Source organism: Sorex araneus, chromosome 3 (assembly GCF_027595985.1).
Source record: "Sorex araneus isolate mSorAra2 chromosome 3, mSorAra2.pri, whole genome shotgun sequence".
In the NCBI taxonomy this organism is placed as follows: Eukaryota; Metazoa; Chordata; class Mammalia; order Eulipotyphla; family Soricidae; genus Sorex; species Sorex araneus.
Genome location: NC_073304.1, coordinates 76,330,283 through 76,346,957, shown reverse-complemented (window position 1 = coordinate 76,346,957; position 16,675 = coordinate 76,330,283). Strand labels below are relative to the sequence as shown.

General features: G+C 52.9%; 3 protein-coding genes across 7 annotated transcripts in view; 1 reads left to right on the top strand and 2 right to left on the bottom strand.

Annotated features, from left to right (window-relative positions):
- Positions 1–5,512, bottom strand: part of NDRG2 (NDRG family member 2) — an 8,865-nt gene extending 3,353 nt beyond the window's left edge. Inside the window, exons 1-11 of one of the 5 annotated variants that reach the window (XM_055130769.1) lie at positions 4,722–4,784; positions 4,230–4,307; positions 3,976–4,092; positions 3,790–3,856; positions 3,115–3,195; positions 2,673–2,714; positions 2,046–2,151; positions 1,704–1,824; positions 1,485–1,547; positions 223–283; positions 1–21 (exon numbers count right to left, since the gene is read on the bottom strand). The exon at positions 1–21 is cut by the window's left edge and continues 96 nt beyond it. In XM_055130769.1, coding sequence (XP_054986744.1) covers positions 1–21; positions 223–283; positions 1,485–1,547; positions 1,704–1,824; positions 2,046–2,151; positions 2,673–2,714; positions 3,115–3,189 — 489 coding nt within the window. In that variant the 5' untranslated portion in view covers positions 3,190–3,195; positions 3,790–3,856; positions 3,976–4,092; positions 4,230–4,307; positions 4,722–4,784. Of the gene's footprint in view, positions 22–222; positions 284–1,484; positions 1,548–1,703; positions 1,825–2,045; positions 2,152–2,672; positions 2,715–3,114; positions 3,196–3,789; positions 3,857–3,975; positions 4,093–4,229; positions 4,308–4,721; positions 4,870–5,380 lie in introns of those variants that run through there. The other 4 variants (XM_055130770.1, XM_055130768.1, XM_055130771.1 and 1 more) reach the window with 4 other exon arrangements.
- Positions 5,513–9,558: 4,046 nt separating this feature from the next.
- Positions 9,559–11,005, top strand: TPPP2 (tubulin polymerization promoting protein family member 2). Its single transcript, XM_004609705.1, has 3 exons — positions 9,559–9,731; positions 9,955–10,108; positions 10,817–11,005. The coding sequence occupies exons 1-3, from the start codon at positions 9,559–9,561 to the stop codon at positions 11,003–11,005; spliced, it is 516 nt and encodes a 171-aa protein (XP_004609762.1).
- A 2,563-nt stretch (positions 11,006–13,568) lies between these two features.
- On the bottom strand, positions 13,569–14,615 carry RNASE13 (ribonuclease A family member 13 (inactive)). The gene is made up of 2 exons (XM_004609502.2): positions 14,427–14,615; positions 13,569–14,038 (listed from the first exon to the last, which is right to left on the bottom strand). Exon 2 carries the CDS (start codon positions 14,028–14,030, stop codon positions 13,569–13,571), a length of 462 nt encoding a protein of 153 aa, XP_004609559.1. The 5' UTR covers positions 14,031–14,038; positions 14,427–14,615.
- Between the last annotated feature and the right edge of the window lie 2,060 nt (positions 14,616–16,675).

Sequence of the window (16,675 nt, the reverse complement as noted above, 5' to 3'; positions counted from 1 at the left end):
AACAGTATCTGGGTGGTTAAGCTGAGAAACCAGAGATGAGGAAAATCAGAGGCAGAGCATGACTGTATCTCCTAATACAGCATACCCAAGCCTTAGAGTTTTCAGAGGCTTGACCCCACCTCTCTCTCTCCCCAGAAAAACTCCAGGACATAGTACTCTCCTAATCAGTATGCCATAAGCCTCTGGCCACCTTTCCCTTTTATGGGATTTTTCATTTCTTACAGCGTATCGTGACAGGATGTAAGCACCAGCTCCAACACCAACTCCAATGATTGTGGAGAAACTGAAAGGAAAATGTGCATTTCATGGATCCTAGTATCTAAAACTTTGGCTTCCTAAATTCCCAAGCCTCCTTCTCAAGGCCATGGGTACAAAGGAAGACAGAAATCCTTTGGGGGCTGGGGGGGGTGATAAAAGGGAAGCAGGCTTGAAGCTCCCTGTAGTCTATCTGCTCCGAGCCAGCTTGCTTAAGGAGAACCAGCATCTTCCAAAGAAATACCCACAACCAACCAACCAGATGTGGTTTTCCTCCACCGGACCCTCCCCATTCTCTTTCAGGAGCTAGTTCAACTTGTTTTGATTCCTGGTTCCTCTAGAGGAACTAAGAAGAAGGAACTTGAAGCAAAATATTAAAAAAATATTTTTTAAAAACTATTTCAAACCACAACACCCAAAAGGAGAGAGAGAACAAAAGGGAATGCCCTGCCACAGAGGTGAGGTGGGGTGGGGGGGTGGGAGGGATACTGGGATCATCGGTGGTGGAGAACAGGCACTGGTGGAGGGATGGGTACTCGAGCATTGCATGACCGAAACACAGGCACGAAAGTCTGTAAGTCTGTAACTGTACCTCATGGTGATTCACTAATAAAAAATTTAAAACAAATAAATAAATAAATTTTTAAAAAGACAACTTTAGTGACTCACAAGTATTTGGGAGATGGAAGGGGAGGGGAAGAGGAGAATAAAGCCAAAGAGGTGAACCAGAGCTTCCCAGTGCCCCGGTGCCCAGGAATAGCCAGGCCAAAAGCAGAGCCCCAAAGTGGCCAGCACACCCTGTGCATACCAAAGAGGCCTCCTCCCCCGGCTTCCTCCCCCTCCCCCTCACAGTCTCCCTTACTCAGGCCTCCTCTAGGTGTGCTGAGAGAGGAGAGTGGGAGGTAGAGACAGGTCTATCTGGTTTCTCAGGGATTAAGTCACCCCCTCCTCTTCCTCTCTGACTTCCCAGATCAGAGAAGCTCTTCCTTGGCCTCACTTGGAGCCATGCACAGACCCCTCCTGACCTTTGCCTCCATCCATTAGGGCCATAGCACCGTCATTTTCCCATACCCAGGCCCTTCCTCTCAACAACCAGAGGAGGAGACAGAAAAATTCTAACTGGGAAAGAGACCAACCCCTGCCCAGGAACCAAGGCAGATACAAGAGTTCTATGAGGCACCACGTTCAGGAAAAGAACCCCTAATTTGATGGGGCCCCAGGACTCTCACTTTAAGTACTGAAGGATGCAAGGGATCATGTCGGCAAGCTGGTCCAGAGATGGGTACTGATACCTGAGGGAGAGAGGAAAGTTCAGGAAAATCCCAACCCAGCGGCCCTGCCCCCACACCAGGCTGTTGTACTCATCCTCTCCCGAATCTCCCCTGGCACCATGCCACACCTGTCCTGTGCCTCACATTCCAGTGAGGAGGAAAGGAGCTAATTCTCACCCCAAAGGGAACACAGGAGCCCCATCTTCCATTCCTGGGGCATCCACATGAACCCGCACGAAGTTCTGAATGATTTCCTGCATATCCCCAAATCGAAACAGCGGCTGGAAGCAAGATTTATCTAAAGAGAATACCCATCACCCCAAGAGTGAAATCAGTCTGGGAAGCACATCCCCAAGTCAGAATCCACCCTCTCTCTTTCACAGTCAGAGGAGGAGAAACTTCTTGGCATGACACACAGCCCTTTCCTGCCCCGACTGTCCCCATCCAGGCCCTAGGGGGCCTGACCCTTCCCCCCTGCCTCTTCCCAGAAAGGGATGCAGGGGATGTGAAGGTTCTTACAGTTGAGTCCCACGTCATGGTAGGTGAGTATCGCTGGGCGTTTCGGTTTGGGAGTTCCATAAACAGTAAATGTGACTGTGCCATAAGGTGTCTCCACAGAATGTGTCTATAGAAAAAAGCGGGGAGGGGGGAGTCTGCATCAGGTAGGTGTGCAAGAGAAGGAGGTGCCACTGAAGGGTTGAGTGAGGCAAAGAGCTGTAGTGCATGCTTTGCATGCGAGGGCCCTAGGCTTAATCCCCAGCACCACATGGGCTTCCTGAGCACTGCTCAGAGTGGCCCTGATCATATTGGATAGGATCCCCATCATCCCCCCGCCCTCTCCCAAAAAAGGTTGATGGTTGTGAGGCAGAGAATAAAAAGAAGAGAAGGGAACAAAGAATTAGAAATAGGATCTTGACACAGAAAATGCTATAGTAGAAGATTATTTTGACAGCAGAAAAAGTGCTGAAAGATTGGAGAGCATGGAGGTATTAGGAAGGGAGGAAAAGGAAGAGAAAGGCAGCGAGGAGGGAAAGGACTGGAAGAGAAGGCAGGGGAGCAAGGCTGAAGAAAAGCTCCAAGAACCCTCTCCTTAGGGGGAATGAAGGGGAGGCTGTCCTTCAGCCCGGGACCACCCCGTGCTTTTACCTGTCCCTGGTCCAAGAGGATTCGGGCAGCTAACTCAGCCTCCTGGACACACACATACACGAGAGAGAGAGAGAGAGAGAGAGAGAGAGAGAGAGAGAGAGAGAGAGAGAGAGAGAGAGAGAGAGAGAGAGAGAGAGAGAAGACACACAACCACAGGGAGTCACAGATGGACAGACATGGATGGACAGTCACAGTCACAGACAGACAAAGAGAGAGGCAAGGAGAGACCAACAGAACAAAGACAGAAAGAGAAGACAAGAGACATGGAGAGGAAGAAGGTTAATGCTGGGACAAGACAAGGGTGTGGGCTGTGGAGAGCAGTGAGGGGAGTAGGGGGTTGGGGGGAGATGAGTGCGGAGGTGGAGAGAGTCTGGCTGTGGGTTAAGAGGAGTTGGTGGACTTGGGAAGGCAGGACTGTGGTAGTGAGAGGGTCTCTAACAACCTTGGCCACCTCGACCGTCTGTCCTGGCAACAGCGGCTTCTCCTCGGTGATCTGCACCTCCTGTAGCTCCGCCATGGTGGCCTGGAGGAAATATGGGGACCTGGCAGGGTGCCTCCAGACCCACACATCTCTTCTCCCGCCTGGCTGTTGCTCCAAGCTGGGGCCAGAGAGCAAGGGACCCAGGAGCTAAATACTGCAGTGCAGCACACAGCCAGGACCGGGCCCACGGAGGAAGGGCGGTGGACGCACTCCAGACTGCCCATCCCCACTGCTGCCCCTCAACACCTCCAACCAGCTCCCCTGCCCTGATGAAAATGCCAGGGTGGGGCTGCAGCTCAGATTTCCTGGGCTATATTTAGGGGCCACCCCAGACTCTCAATCAGGCGCGAGGCTCATAACTCAGAAAGTGGGTACTCCAAAGATACTAAAGGGGAAGCCACAGTGGGCTGTGACCTTCAGCGACAGCCCCAAGGTCAGTTGCTCAAAGGAAAAGGGGTTAAAAACGACCCAACTTCATGTCGAAGAGGAACCAGGGATGTCAATGCCCAATTGACCCAAGACCCTCCCTTCCTTGAGACTCCCTCTTGGCCCCTAAGAGGAACACAGAACCTATGACAGTGGGAGGTACCGGCCACCTGCACAGTCAAGAGTCTCAACAGGGGGTGGCTTACTTACTAGGCTCCTATTGGCTCAATGCAGCAGGGTTAAGGGTCAGGGTTCTCACTCCTCCTGCCTCTGGGGTCTGAGAAAACAAGGGGAAGAGGTGAATGACACAGGAGACAGGCTCTGGGTCTCTTAGGGTCCAAACAACGGGGCCAAGACCTAGTTCCCCGGGTCACCAACCCTCCCCAGGTCACTAACCCTTGGCAACCTGGATCCCTGAGTCCAGTGAATAGTTTTCTCTGAGCTTCAGATACAATCAATATGGGCTGGAGGTGCGGGCGGCCACCAGTGGCTAGGTATGGGGCCGGGCCTGGCCTGAGGAAGAGAGGAGAAAGTGCTGATGTGGAGGAAAGAGGCGGCTCATGTGGGGAAACTCTGGATTCTCGTGTCCCCCTCGGCTGCCACCACAGTGACCTTGGTCCAATCAGTTACAAACTCTTGGCCTTACTCACCTAGCTGCCAGTGGGGCTAGGAATCCCGAAGGTTTTGGACAGCTCTCAAGAGGAGGGGAGGCAGGGCACTGTGTCTCCCTCAACCGTTCGAAGGGGAAATAAATTAAGCCTCCTGCGTTGGCTTCTCTCCCACCTTCCCCCGCCCCGCGAGTGGGGAGAGGTAGGGGAGAAAAGGAGGGCAGACCCACCATCTCCTCTCAGACTCCCCCCAAGACTGAGGCCGGCTGGGAAGAGTTGGGGTCGGCTGGGAGTCTGGTCAGGCCGCCCCCGCCCCCAGACCTGACCCTGCGAGAGGGCCGCGCACGAGGACCGAGCCTGGACCCCCACAACCACCTCGCGAGCGCCCGGAAGACGCCCTACACCTAGCCCAGCCTCCGGCCTGGCGCGCCGCAGCCGGGTGTCCCTGCTGGCCGGCCCTTGTCCGGGAAGGGTCGGCTCCCGAGGGACTGGGGGGTCCCCCCGCGCGCTCCAGCCGGCTGCCCCTCCCCCTACCTGCTGCCGCCGCTCCCGCTGCCACCTTCACTTGCCTTTGACTCTCGGCCCTCCCCGGCCTGGGCTCCCCGCAGACCCGCCCCCGGCCCGCCCCCGGCCGCCCACGGGCCACCGGCGCCCCGCAGACCCGCCCCGGACCCCCGGGAAACACGCCCCCCGACCCCGCCCCAAGCAGCGGGCGGCGGGGAGCAGCGGCGCCCCGATCCCGGGCGCCGGGGAGGGACCCCAGCCAACTGCCGGGCGCCCGCTGGCGTCCCTCCCGGTCCCACATCGCCCCGCACCCCTGACGTTGTTCGTGGGGCGTGCGGGGACCCCGCTGATCGACAGGCGTTGGGGGGCGGGGAGTGAGAGGGTGGGGGCTCCCTTCACCGCGCCCCGACCCGTGACCTTGCTCTGCCCGACGCCCCCTCCCAGACTCAGTCTTGAGGACCAGGACTAGGGCGATGAACCCGGAGTCCTGACCCCCAGCCCCCCCCATCACCACCACCAATGCGGTGTCCACTCCGCCTGCCCGGAGTCGGAGACTCGGTTAGGGCGGGGGCGGGGGATGGGGGTCTCGCCAGCCGGGAGCGGGTGGAGGGGTGGTTCTGTGCCAACGCCTAAGAACCGGCCGGGCCGGGGAGTCAGTCTGGGGTGGGGGGTTCGGCGGGTCTCGGTACCTCCGCGCTCCGCCCGCGTCCCGACGCGCGTTCTCTGGCTGCTCCAGACAAGTTGGAAAACAAGCCCTGGAGGGGCGCGCGGGGAGGGGGGGGGGCGCTATAAATAGAGGGAGAGCACAGACAAAGGGGGGGTGGGACGAGGGCCGACTGGGACTCCCGGGTAAAGGCCAGGGAGGAAGGGGTGGGGCAGGGACCCCCAGGGGCTCCGAGTCCAGGGTAAACAGGCCCGGGGGGGGGGGGGGGTGTGGAGTTGAGTGTGCGCGACGCGAAGTAGGGGCTTGGGGAGGACGGGATGTCCCGGGCTGGGACCCAGAGACCCTGGGGCGACGCTGCTAACCCCTGCGGGTCCGGCCCGAGCGGGGAGGAGGCTGGGACCTCCGCTGCCCGGTGTCGCGGTTAGGGCCTGCCTGACGCCTCCCCCCTCCCCCACCCCAACCTACATGCACCCTCTTCGTCCCAGTTAAGAGGGAGGCCACCCGGAATGGGATGGTGATGTGGCTCAGGGGGTTGGGAACTTTCTTTGGCAAAAGGAAACAGGACCGGACCGTCTCTTGCTACCTATACCCCTTCCAGCTCCCCTCCCCCGCTGCTCCCCACCCTGGCCTCCTCATCCCGATTCCTGTGCGGCCACTTGGGGGGAGTTGAGGGTGGGTGGGGGGCCGGGCTACAGGCCAGTTGGGGAACAATGGCCAATGGAATAGGAGCTGCCAACTGCAACCCCAGCGCAGACTGGCCCCTCCCCCCAGGACCCCAAAATTTCCCGCCCCCTTCTGCCTGGGAACCACCACCCTCACCCCCCACAGCTCCCCTCCCGCCCCAGGAACATCAATGCCCCTTTCATCCCTGCTTGGCAGGGTCTGTTGGAAAGAAGGAGGGGCCCAGAGAGGAGGGGGTCCCGGGTGGGAGCACCCGTCGGGATCAAGCCCAGCTCTCAACAACGCAATTTAAAGGACCTTCCCCCTAAGTACCCCAATTTGGAATATCCACGTTTTCCTCTGTTCCCCACTCCCGTGCCCCTAGAAACTGGCACAGAAGCTGGGCGCCCTGGCTCCCCGCCTATTCCCCACTCCCCTTAGCAGCCGGGTTAACACTCTCCTGGACCAGGGGAAGCCTGCTGGGATCCAGACCCTACTAAAGACGCACAGAGCAGAAGAGCTCCCAGTCCTGACGGAGCTGGAGCTGGGGATGAGAAGCGCTGCCCTTCCCCAGTCCGGCTTCCTTGGAGTGGGGGAGGGAAGAACCTGGAGGTTCCAGCAGCTAAATTTGTCTCTGGGTCAGAATGACTCAGGGGGAACCTGATAAGGGGCCTACACGGGGGCATGGGGAGGACAGACAGGAGGTGGGAAATTTCCACTAGGATCCGCTTGCTTCTTCCCCTTCGGGGTCTCCCTCTGAGGTTTAACAGAGATGACAACCTGCTCCCCTCTGATAAGGCTTCTCTGGGCGGCTCAGCCCAGGAATAGGCGGCCCAGCAGGACTCACCTCTCCCTTCAGCTTCCTTCCCTGGGAGGACAAGCAGTTTCACACTACCTTTAACTAAGAGTTTTAAGTAGCTGCTATGTACCAGCCACTCCACAGATGGAATTCAAAGGGGTGTCGAATCCAGTCAGTCATAGCCTGTCTAGAAGTTCATGATCCTGCGGTTGCTGGAAGGCATGAAGGTAGGGGAAATGATGTGTACATGATTGTGTTTCGAGGGCGAGTCCTGTTCCAATTGTCTCCCCTCCTCTCTAGTAGGAGATCAGAGCTTTCTGGCCATGCAGTTTGTCTCCACTAGCAGACAACACACAAACTCAAAAATATATTAAGTTCACATAGTATTCTGACAATTGTTTGGGACATCGCTATCCAACCGCACCTACTATGTGCAATCTACATCACAGACTAAGTTGACTATCTTCTGTGTGTAAATAGAGTTCCAGGAGCAGGGGCGGAGAGCTGTTTGGGCTTTGCAGTAATACAGAAATTCCCTGCAGCTGACTGCCTGGACCCCCGTGATTTTAGTGTCATTAAGAGCAGGCAACAGGTTTTTTTGTTTGTTTGTTTGTTTGTTTTGTTTGTTTGTTTGTTTGGCTTTTTGGGTCACACCCAGCGATGCTCAGGGGCTACTCCTGGCTCTGCACTCAGGAACCACTCCTGGCAATGCTCAGGGGACCCTATGGGATGCTGGGAATCAAACCCGGGTTGGCCCACATGCAAGGCAAACGCCCTACCCACTGTGCTATCTCTCCAGCCCCAGGCAACAGGTTTTGCAGAAGAAAAGAGAGGCCTATCCAGGCAAAAAACAAGAGAGAGCAGGAGGAGAAATTGAGGACAGAAATACAGACATAATTTTTGAAGAATTGAGTAGTAGTCACTACGGACCAGGTACTTGGCACTGCAAGAGGAAGCATGAATTTCAGTTGAACTTCAGGAAGTCAAAACCAGTTCAAACTCATCAAGGGACATTTCACAGTCCCTCCTTTTCAACTGCCTTCATGCTGGACCTCAAAGCGAGGCTGCTTGGAATACCCTGTAAAATCAGCTTTGAAGAAGAGGGGAGGGTTATGCATTCTCCATCTTGTCTTCCTGTCCCACCCCCCCCCCCCCCACACACACACACAGACACACTCATACACCAATCTACTCTGGGTATGCAACTGTTTCCTCTTATTTATAGGGTAATTGTCATCCCTGAGAGTCACCCGCATCCAAACTTGAGCTGTGTAATTTATTTTAGGGTTGCTTCTCTCCTTTTTCTCTCAAAAAGTCCATGTTCTCTCTGGAACATCTCTCTCTCTCTCTCTCTCTCTCTCTCTCTCTCTCTCTCTCTCTCTCTCTCTCTCTCTCTCTCTCTCTCTCTCCTCTCACATTCCTTAAATAAAATTTCTTTGCTTCACTATTTGTCTTCAGAAACTCTGATGAGAATAAGCAAGTACCTTGGGAAGCCTGGGTAGAGGGCAGGCTTGTATGTTCACTCTTTGTGTGTCTTGACCTTCTCTGCCCTCACCTCACCCTGCCCTCACAATCACAAGAGATTGTGGTGGACCCAGCAGAAGTGTAGATAATGGTAGCACAGTCTGGGGACTATACCCCACTCTGCAGCTCCCCACAGCAACACCACATATTGCACTATAGCACTGTTGTCCTGTTGTTCATCGATTTGCTCGAGCAGGCACTAGTAATATCTCCGTTGTGAGACTTGTTACTGTTTTTGGTATATTAAATATGCCAGGGGTAGCTTGCCAGGCTCTGCCATGCGGGCAGGATACCCTCGGTATCTTGCCGGGCTCTCCGAGAGGGACAGAAAAATTGAACCTGAGTCGCCACATGCAAGGCAAACGCCCTACCTACCCACTGTCCTATTGCTCCAGCCCAACACCACATATTATCCCCTGATATTGTAAGGTATATACTATTTGAAGTTGTTTCATTTTGTTTTGTTGCAGGATGAGGCACACCCAGCAAGATTTAGTAATACTTGTGAGACCACGTCTTGCTAGGGATTAAAACACAAACTCCACAGCAAAAACATGTGCTCCAGCCCTTTGAGCTAGCTCCCCAACTGCCCCCTCCAGCCCCAGTTTAAAAAATAAAGTTCCTATTGAAGATGATCAGTCAACAGTGGGATTCTCCATGTTGATCACTGCCTGGGATGGCAGATAGGAAAAAAAAAAACCTGGTCAACCACGACCCCACCCCCTGCCTTGTGCTCTCTTCAGCTTTTGGTATGAAGCAGAACAAAGGCAATTTGACCAGGAATGCCAGATGATGTCATTGCTAAGGTCATAAAAGCTTCCTGTCTTTCTCTAAGTCTCTTTTACCTTAGAGTCTCCTAACCAGCTGACTTCCACATAGCTGCACACACCTACATATAAAGGCTAGGAAGGGTGACATTCCATATGGGCACTGAGAGGTACTCAAAAGTGCTGGGAGAGTGGCTGATGGTGGTGATTATTCAGGATATAGGAGCCCCACTAGTATCTCCAATGCTGGGAGTGTAGATAGGATATGGTGGGCGTGGTGGAATGGCGGGGGGGGGGGCGGGGGGGGAGGGAGAAAACAGGAACGAAGGGATTTATTTATTCCTGTTGTGATTCTGGCTTTTTCTTGACCCCATCCTTATTTTTAGTCTGCCCTCCCCCTCCAACCTTCCCCCCAAGACTCCCCCACCACCACCCTCCCCCCTCAAATTGGACATGGCATCGGAGGCAGAGAAAACATTCCAGAAGTTTGCTGTTTTTGGAGATACGTCAAGCAAAGGCAATGAAATGAACAACAAGAACTTTGCCAAGCTGTGCAAAGACTGTGGCATCATAGACGGCAAGGCAGTCACCTCCACTGATGTGGACATTGTGTTCAGCAAAGTCAAGTAAGAGACCAACGATGGAAATGGAGTGGTGGGTAGAACAAATCAGGTCAAGGGACAGGGGAGGGTTTATGTGGCAGAACATTTGTAATGGATCTCCTGGGTACCCAGCACTGCGTGCTTGCCTGTTCTCTTGGTCGAGAGGCCAAGTCTGAGTAAGGGGACGCTTGAACCTTGGAAGGTGATGAGTTCCCACTCGAGTTCCTGAATGTGTCTTACTGACCAGGGCCAAGAATACCCGAACCATCACATTTCAGCAGTTCCAAGAGGCAATGAAGGAACTGGGCCAGAAGCGTTTCAAGGCAAAGAGCCCAGAAGATGGCCTACAGCAGGTTTACAAGCTTCTGGAGGGCCAGGATCCAACTACCAGTGGTGTTACTGTGAGTGGCATTCTTCACCCCTATCTGTGCCCCAGCTTTCCTAAATCCCTGATGCTCCTAGTTCCCCCACCTACTTTCTGATACACCTGATCCCTGCTAACATGAATACTATAGAGCGATGAGGCAGGAAACCTTCCATTCCCAGTTAGTTTTGGGGATCATCTAGAAATGGGAAAACTGGCCCAAAGATAGCAATGAAGTGCTAAATTCTACAGCTAGTTTAATGGTAGAAATAGGCTCATTCCCAAGTCTCCAGTGTCTGAGCCCAGCAACCAGGGTTGGGTGGTTTGGGGAGGACATTGAACCCCTCTCCTCCCCCTGCTCTTATATAAGGTCTGATCTCTAATTTTCTGCTTCTCATCAACCCTGTGGTCCCTATTTTTTCCTCTTCACGGATAGCTCTTTGTACCTTAGCTTTCAAATAGGACCTTCCCACTAGGAGGGACCTGCGGTTCAGGTCTGGCTTTGAAATCCTCTGGCTGTAGCTTAGTCAGAATGACTCCTCTGGAAGCAGAAAATTCCACATAATGCCTCCCTCACAAGTGGTAGCTTTTGCCACAGATCCTCCCGACATCTAAGAGCCTAAGAAAACAGCACCACAAAAAAGGTAGACCTCTGAGCCCTCGCACAGTCTGGAGCCATTTTTAAGAACAGGGGCTGCCTTTGGGGAAACAAGAAGGATCAAACTCCTCATTCTCTATCTTGTAGAAAGTCAGCAACGTGGGCGGAGTGGAGCGACTGACAGACACCAGTAAATACACTGGCTCCCACAAGGAGCGCTTCGACGAGAGCGGCAAAGGCAAAGGCCTGGCAGGTCGAACAGATACGACCGACAACTCGGGCTATGTGAGTGGCTACAAGGGTGCTGGCACCTATGACCAGAAGACTTCAAAGTAGAAAGTAACCTCATCTTACACGGCATTTCTAACACCGGGGTGGGCGGACACAATAAACAGTGGTGTGTGCAGCAACTAACAATGAACTCTGGACACGGGGGTTCGTGAAGGGAGAGAGAAAAAATGATGGAGAGGAGAAAGAGAGAGAACTCGCAAGGATTCCACTTTCTAGCTCAGCACAATTTACCCTATTTAGCCTCATAGTCAAGACTTAGTTTCCTCCCAACAAGAGTCTCTAAGAACAGGACCAAGGAAAACATTTGGAAGGAGGTGATGAAGCAGATGTGGATGCAAACATCTTTGTCACTTATATTGACACATTACTAGCATCCTCACTCTACACTCCTCGCCTCCCCAAGAGGAGCAACAATTCCTGAGTTGACAGAAGCAACCCAGAGAGCATCAGCTTAGACTGGAGGTTCTCAAATTTACTTGACCCATGACCCCTTTTGGGAGGAGTTGCTTTGGGGGGCCACACTTATTTGTGCTCAGGGATTACTCCTGGCTTTGTGCTCAGGGATCATTTGTGGCAGGGCTCAGGGGAACTCTATGTGGTGCCAGGGCTGGAACCCCGGTCAGCAGTATAAGGCAAATGTCTTATCTATTGTATTATCTATCTCTCTGACCCTACCACTCCTATTTTAGAAAAAAAAAAACAAAACGCTCATGAACCCATAAGAATTCTACCTTCTTTCTACCTACTTTAACTAAACCAACAGAAAGTTCCATCCAATTGCACCTGAAGCTTCTACTGCCCTCCTGCATCAGTCCAGGGGCCCTGGGGTACTGGGCCCTACCCTGGTTCTCTAGGGTTTTGATGGGAGAGAAATAAAAGGCAGCAAAATGGGCCAAGAATCTGTAACCTGACTTCTATGAAGAGTTTGTTTTAGGGGCTGGAGCGATAGCACAGCGGGTAGGGCATTTGCCTGCACACGGCTGACCCCGGTTCAATTCCCAGCATCCCATATGGTTCCCTGAGCATGGCCAGGAGTAATTCCTGAGTGCAGAGCCAGAAGTAACTTCTGTGCATTGCCAGGTATGACCCAAAAAGCAAAAACAAAAAAAAAAAGAGTTTGTTTTAGAGTTATCGGGGGAAAGAATGTACTTTAACACCCAGACCTCCTTTGAGCTTTTCCCTGCCCACACCCCATGGTAGTATGCACGAGATGGAGCATCTACCAAAGGCTGGGGGGAGAAAGATGGTAAGAGTGGTGCCTTCAAGACTGATAGAGGCTTTAATGTACTGAGGGAAAAAAAAAAAAGGAACAGAGACAAATTGATTGATGTATGCTTTTTCTCTTTTAATTCAAAAGTAATTCTAGATTCAGGGCTGGATCCATAGCAGAGTGGGTAGGGCATTTGCCTTGCACGTGGCTGACCTGGGTTCGATTCCCAGCATCTCATTTGGTCCCCTGAGCACCGCCAGGGGTAATTCCTGAGTGCAGAGCCAGGAGTGACCCCTGTGCATCACCGGGTGTGGCCCAAAAAGAAAAACAAAAGTAATTATAGATTCACATGAAAATTCAAACATAGTACAGAATAAAATTTGTATACTCTTCACCCAGTTTCATCCAGGGGCCTGAGAGAGAGTAAAGTGGGAGAGAATTTCTCTTGCATGCAGTGGAACCCGATCAGACCCTTGGCACAGCGAGGAGTAAGTCCTAAACATTGACAGGTGTGGCCCCCAAACCAGAACCAAAACATTCTATTTCTTTCAATGACTATATCCTACATAGCCCAGACGTGGTTTTAGCTTTTTGTGACTATAGCTCAGATCCCCTTGTCAGCAGTAGATCTCGGGTTTTGGAGGATGTTAGGAAGAGTCTTGAGAAAAGAAAACATTGACATCAGAGAAGATAACTTGACATTCCAGAGGGTCCAGGTGGGAAGGATGGAAGGATGAGGTAGGAGACAGGAAGACAGGGTAAGTAAAGGAGCATGGGGTGGGAGGGAGAGGCTGGCCTGGACTTTGTGATAGGAGAAGGGAGAACACGTAGGTTTAATGAAGTGAAAAACTACGAATTCATGGGGAGGAGCAAATTTGGGACTGAGAAGGTGGTTTATAGAGAAGTGAGGCTAAGATGAGGGTCAGGTAATGCAGAGGTTCCTCTTACTAGAGATAATCACTGTTTGGGTGAATAAACAAGAGGAAGTTATAAGGGAAATGGAGGGAGACAGAGAAAACTGGTAGGTGGGGAGCTGAGACACAGAGCGGGGTGCCTGTTGCCATGGGCTGAGCAGAGGCTCTGGGCCTTCCTCCAGGATTCAGGATCTGGCCCGGTGCCGGTGTGGACTGACAATGGCTGCCAACTGGACATAGTCAGCTACTTGGGTGGGTAAGACTGTCTGTGGGAGAGGGGGGAGGGGGAAGGGAGAGGTAAACAAGTTAGAAAAACCTTAGATGACAGAATGACTGCCTGATAGCCAGGGCTCTGAACATCCCCCCACCCCTCTTCCTAGTGTCTGAAGTCAGGGAGGACACCTTGATCATTAGAGTGTGGGAGGTGAGAACAGGCTGGTGTGTGGTCGTGGTGAGCGTGTTGGGGAAGGAAAGTCTTCCTTCCCTAAAAGATGCCAATGATACCCATCGGCTGTGCATCTTCCTTTTTGGAGCAGAGCAGGTAGACTCTTTGGTTGGTGATGATAGATTTGTAGCGGCAGCTGCTAAGCGACTGTTTCTTGCTCAGGGAACAGATCGTGAGGGGCAGAGTATCTGGGGTGAGCGCACAGTATTCATTGTAATTCTCACAGAAGCTGTCACTTTTTCTGCAGAAAGTCTGCATCAAATTCCAGGGGACATGCATCACATAATGGATCCTTGGGCAAGCTGGGGACTGCCTTGTGCCCCTCACAAGGGTCATTATACCATTACAGTAGTCCAGAAAATTCTTGTGGAATTTAACCCTGGGATAATCCACATTTAAGTTACGGAAGTTCTTTATGGCTTCCTTCGTCCCCAGGCTCGTGAGAGGAGTTGGCCCCAGAACAAGCTGGAGGAATAGGAACCAGGCCACAGCGGGTTTCATTCCTCCTGCTGAGAGAGTTCAGGGGGTTAGTTGGAGTCAGAGCCGGAGTGACTTTCCACCCCTTTCTGAAGCTTCCAATATTCCCCCAGCCTTCCCTTACTGCTCTAAGAACTGAACTGTATGTTCCTCAGAGATTATCCACCCAGTCCTCATACCCCACATCCTCTAGCTGGTTCAACACCTCCAACCATTCCCCCACCTTGCCTTGCCCCTTCCCCCGGGGTCTTGGCTCAATGCAGCACATGAGCTGTAACACAGACAAGTGGTCTTTGGGTGAGAAATTTTCCCAATTACCCTGGCACTGGTCCAGCCTTCTGGCAAAAATACAGAGAGTTTAGAGGAACCTTCTGAGCTACGATTCTCTGCCCCACTTTGAGGAAAGACCAGGATTCTTACCTGAGGTCACGGACAGCCCAAAGGCAGAAGAGGTTAGGAGGATTCTGAACAAAAACTGGTCTGGGAGCAAGCAGCGTTCCTGGGCTGAGGGGGCCGGCTGTGTGGGCAGACAGACAGGGCTCTCCCGTCTCCTCCTTTCTGATGTCGCCAGAACATTTTGTTCCAACTTCACCAAAAGTCTCTCTGTTCCCAGAACTTTCTTTGATGTTGTCTCTGCTCCGCAGGCCCCGGTACCTTGGAAAGGTGGGTAGGAAAGCACTGTTATGTTTCTGAGGAACAAAGTGCTGCTGCTTTCTGACCCTCAGAGAACAGAGAGATTCTGTGCTCATCCCACTCCCAGGAGTCCCGGAGGCCACATTGGCAAGGGCCTCCCACCCGAGTGACAGCCATCAGAGACCTCCCTGTGGATCCCCACAGCCCCATCTTCAGTCCCAGTGAGACCTCAAACCCTCTCAGAAGCAGAGTGTGCCTGGCAACCTCTGTGGGCCAACTCCAAGGCCCCATACAGGCTTGCTGGGTCCAGTCTAGCCTGGCTGTAACAGGGATGGATTAACCAGAACCCACCTGGACTACTTTGGCTGTAGTTTATCGTGCTGGGAGGAGGCTGCACTCCTGTGCCTTCACCAGACTCTAAGAACCAGCCCCCTAGAGCCTGCCAGTCAGTCCCCTCAGCCTGGCCTGCCTGTAGTGTACTGTCGCAGATGTGGGCTTCTCTCTGAGAGCTGATCACCCTGGAGAGGAGGGATCACAACCAGAACCCCGGTGTGCTCCAAAGCCATTGTGTCATTCCAGGGAAGGAGGAGTAGAGAACTTTATTGGGTTTCTAATTCATGGCTGCCTACATTTGCTCTTTCTTTCTTCCTTCCTTCTTTCCTTCCTTCCTTCCTTCCTTCCTTCCTTCCTTCCTTCCTTCCTTCCTTCCTTCCTTCCTTCCTTCCTTCTTTCCTTCCTTCCTTCCTTCCTTCCTTCCTTCCTTCCTTCCTTCCTTCCTTCCTTCCTTCCTTCCTTCCTTCCTTCCTTCCTTCCTTCCTTCCCTCCCACCCTCCCTCCCTCCCTGTCTCTTTCTTTCTTTCTTTCTTTCTTTCTTTCTTTCTTTCTTTCTTTCTTTCTTTCTTTCTTTCTTTCTTTCTTTCTTTCTTTCTTTCTTTCTTTCTTTCTTTCTTTCTTTCTTTCTTTCTTTCATTTTTAGGCCATACTCTACAGTAGCCAGGACTTACTCCTGGCTCTGTGCTCAAGGATCATTCCTGGCAGTACTGGGGGGACCACATGGGGTGCTGGGTATCAAACATGGATCAAATGCATGCAAGACAAGCACCCTAACCCACTGTACTACCTTGCAAGCCCTGACTTGCTCCTCTGACTGAGCTAATCAGAGTCCGAAAATGAATCCACCAGTCCCTCAACTCACTTCTCTTGTGGTGCGATCTGTCACTGACGTCCATTATCTACGCTGGGAAGAGGAGTGTGATCCCAGGCATCCACCCCTGTCCCACCCCATCTATTAGGAGGGGTGGGCACACACTTGAATGGAAACCTTGTCTCTGCTCCTTCCAAGCTCCACCCATCCCTCTAAGCTTCCATCTCTTCCTCTGTTCACAACAGTGATATTGCACACCCTGTGGCAACACTGGGGTTGCGGAAAATGGAGACAGAGAGCTTTTCACCCGATTCCTGGCACCCAGGGTACTCAGGAGGAGCCAGAGTGCTCTGGCCAGGCAGCCCTGACAGTCCCACCAGAAGCTCGTGTCAAACCCATCCCTTTCGTGCCCGCTTCTTCCCTCTGAACAGCACACCCTCCTCCACCTTTAGTCAGGCTATGCCCTTTCCAGGACCTAAGATCTGGCCCTGCCACGTCTCCAGCTGCATCTCCGTCCCTGCCTGGTTCCCTCTCTATGACCCCATCCGCCTTCAGGTCTTGCTCATGCTGTGTTGTCTTTCTAGAATGCCACTCTGCTCGTTTACCAGCTCTCGCCCCCACCGAGCCATTCACATAGACCCAGCCAGAGGCCCTGCTTCGGAAGGCTGCAAGTATGGCCTAGCCAGACAAGGAAACCCACACAGACAGGTGGCTCGTCTGCACCTTTCAGGACCATCTTCGGTCCAGCCCAGAGTGGCAGCCCCTGCAGGTGGTGACTGAGCCAGGCTGAGTCACCTTTGTTTTGAGAAAGCCTGCCACTCAGAGTCCCAGTCCAAAGCCTTCCTCCTTTTGCTCAAGACTACAGCATCCCTGTGCAGAGGAAGGACTTAAC

Excerpts from the sequence above, each read along its gene's own strand:
- TPPP2 (XM_004609705.1), top strand. The coding sequence starts at position 9,559 with ATGGCATCGGAGGCAGAGAAAACATTCCAGAAGTTTGCTGTTTTTGGA. Across the intron at positions 9,732-9,954 it reads ATTGTGTTCAGCAAAGTCAA|GGCCAAGAATACCCGAACCA; the intron begins GTAAGAGACCAA and ends CTTACTGACCAG. Across the intron at positions 10,109-10,816 it reads CAACTACCAGTGGTGTTACT|AAAGTCAGCAACGTGGGCGG; the intron begins GTGAGTGGCATT and ends TCTATCTTGTAG.
- RNASE13 (XM_004609502.2), bottom strand. The coding sequence starts at position 14,030 with ATGAAACCCGCTGTGGCCTGGTTCCTATTCCTCCAGCTTGTTCTGGGG.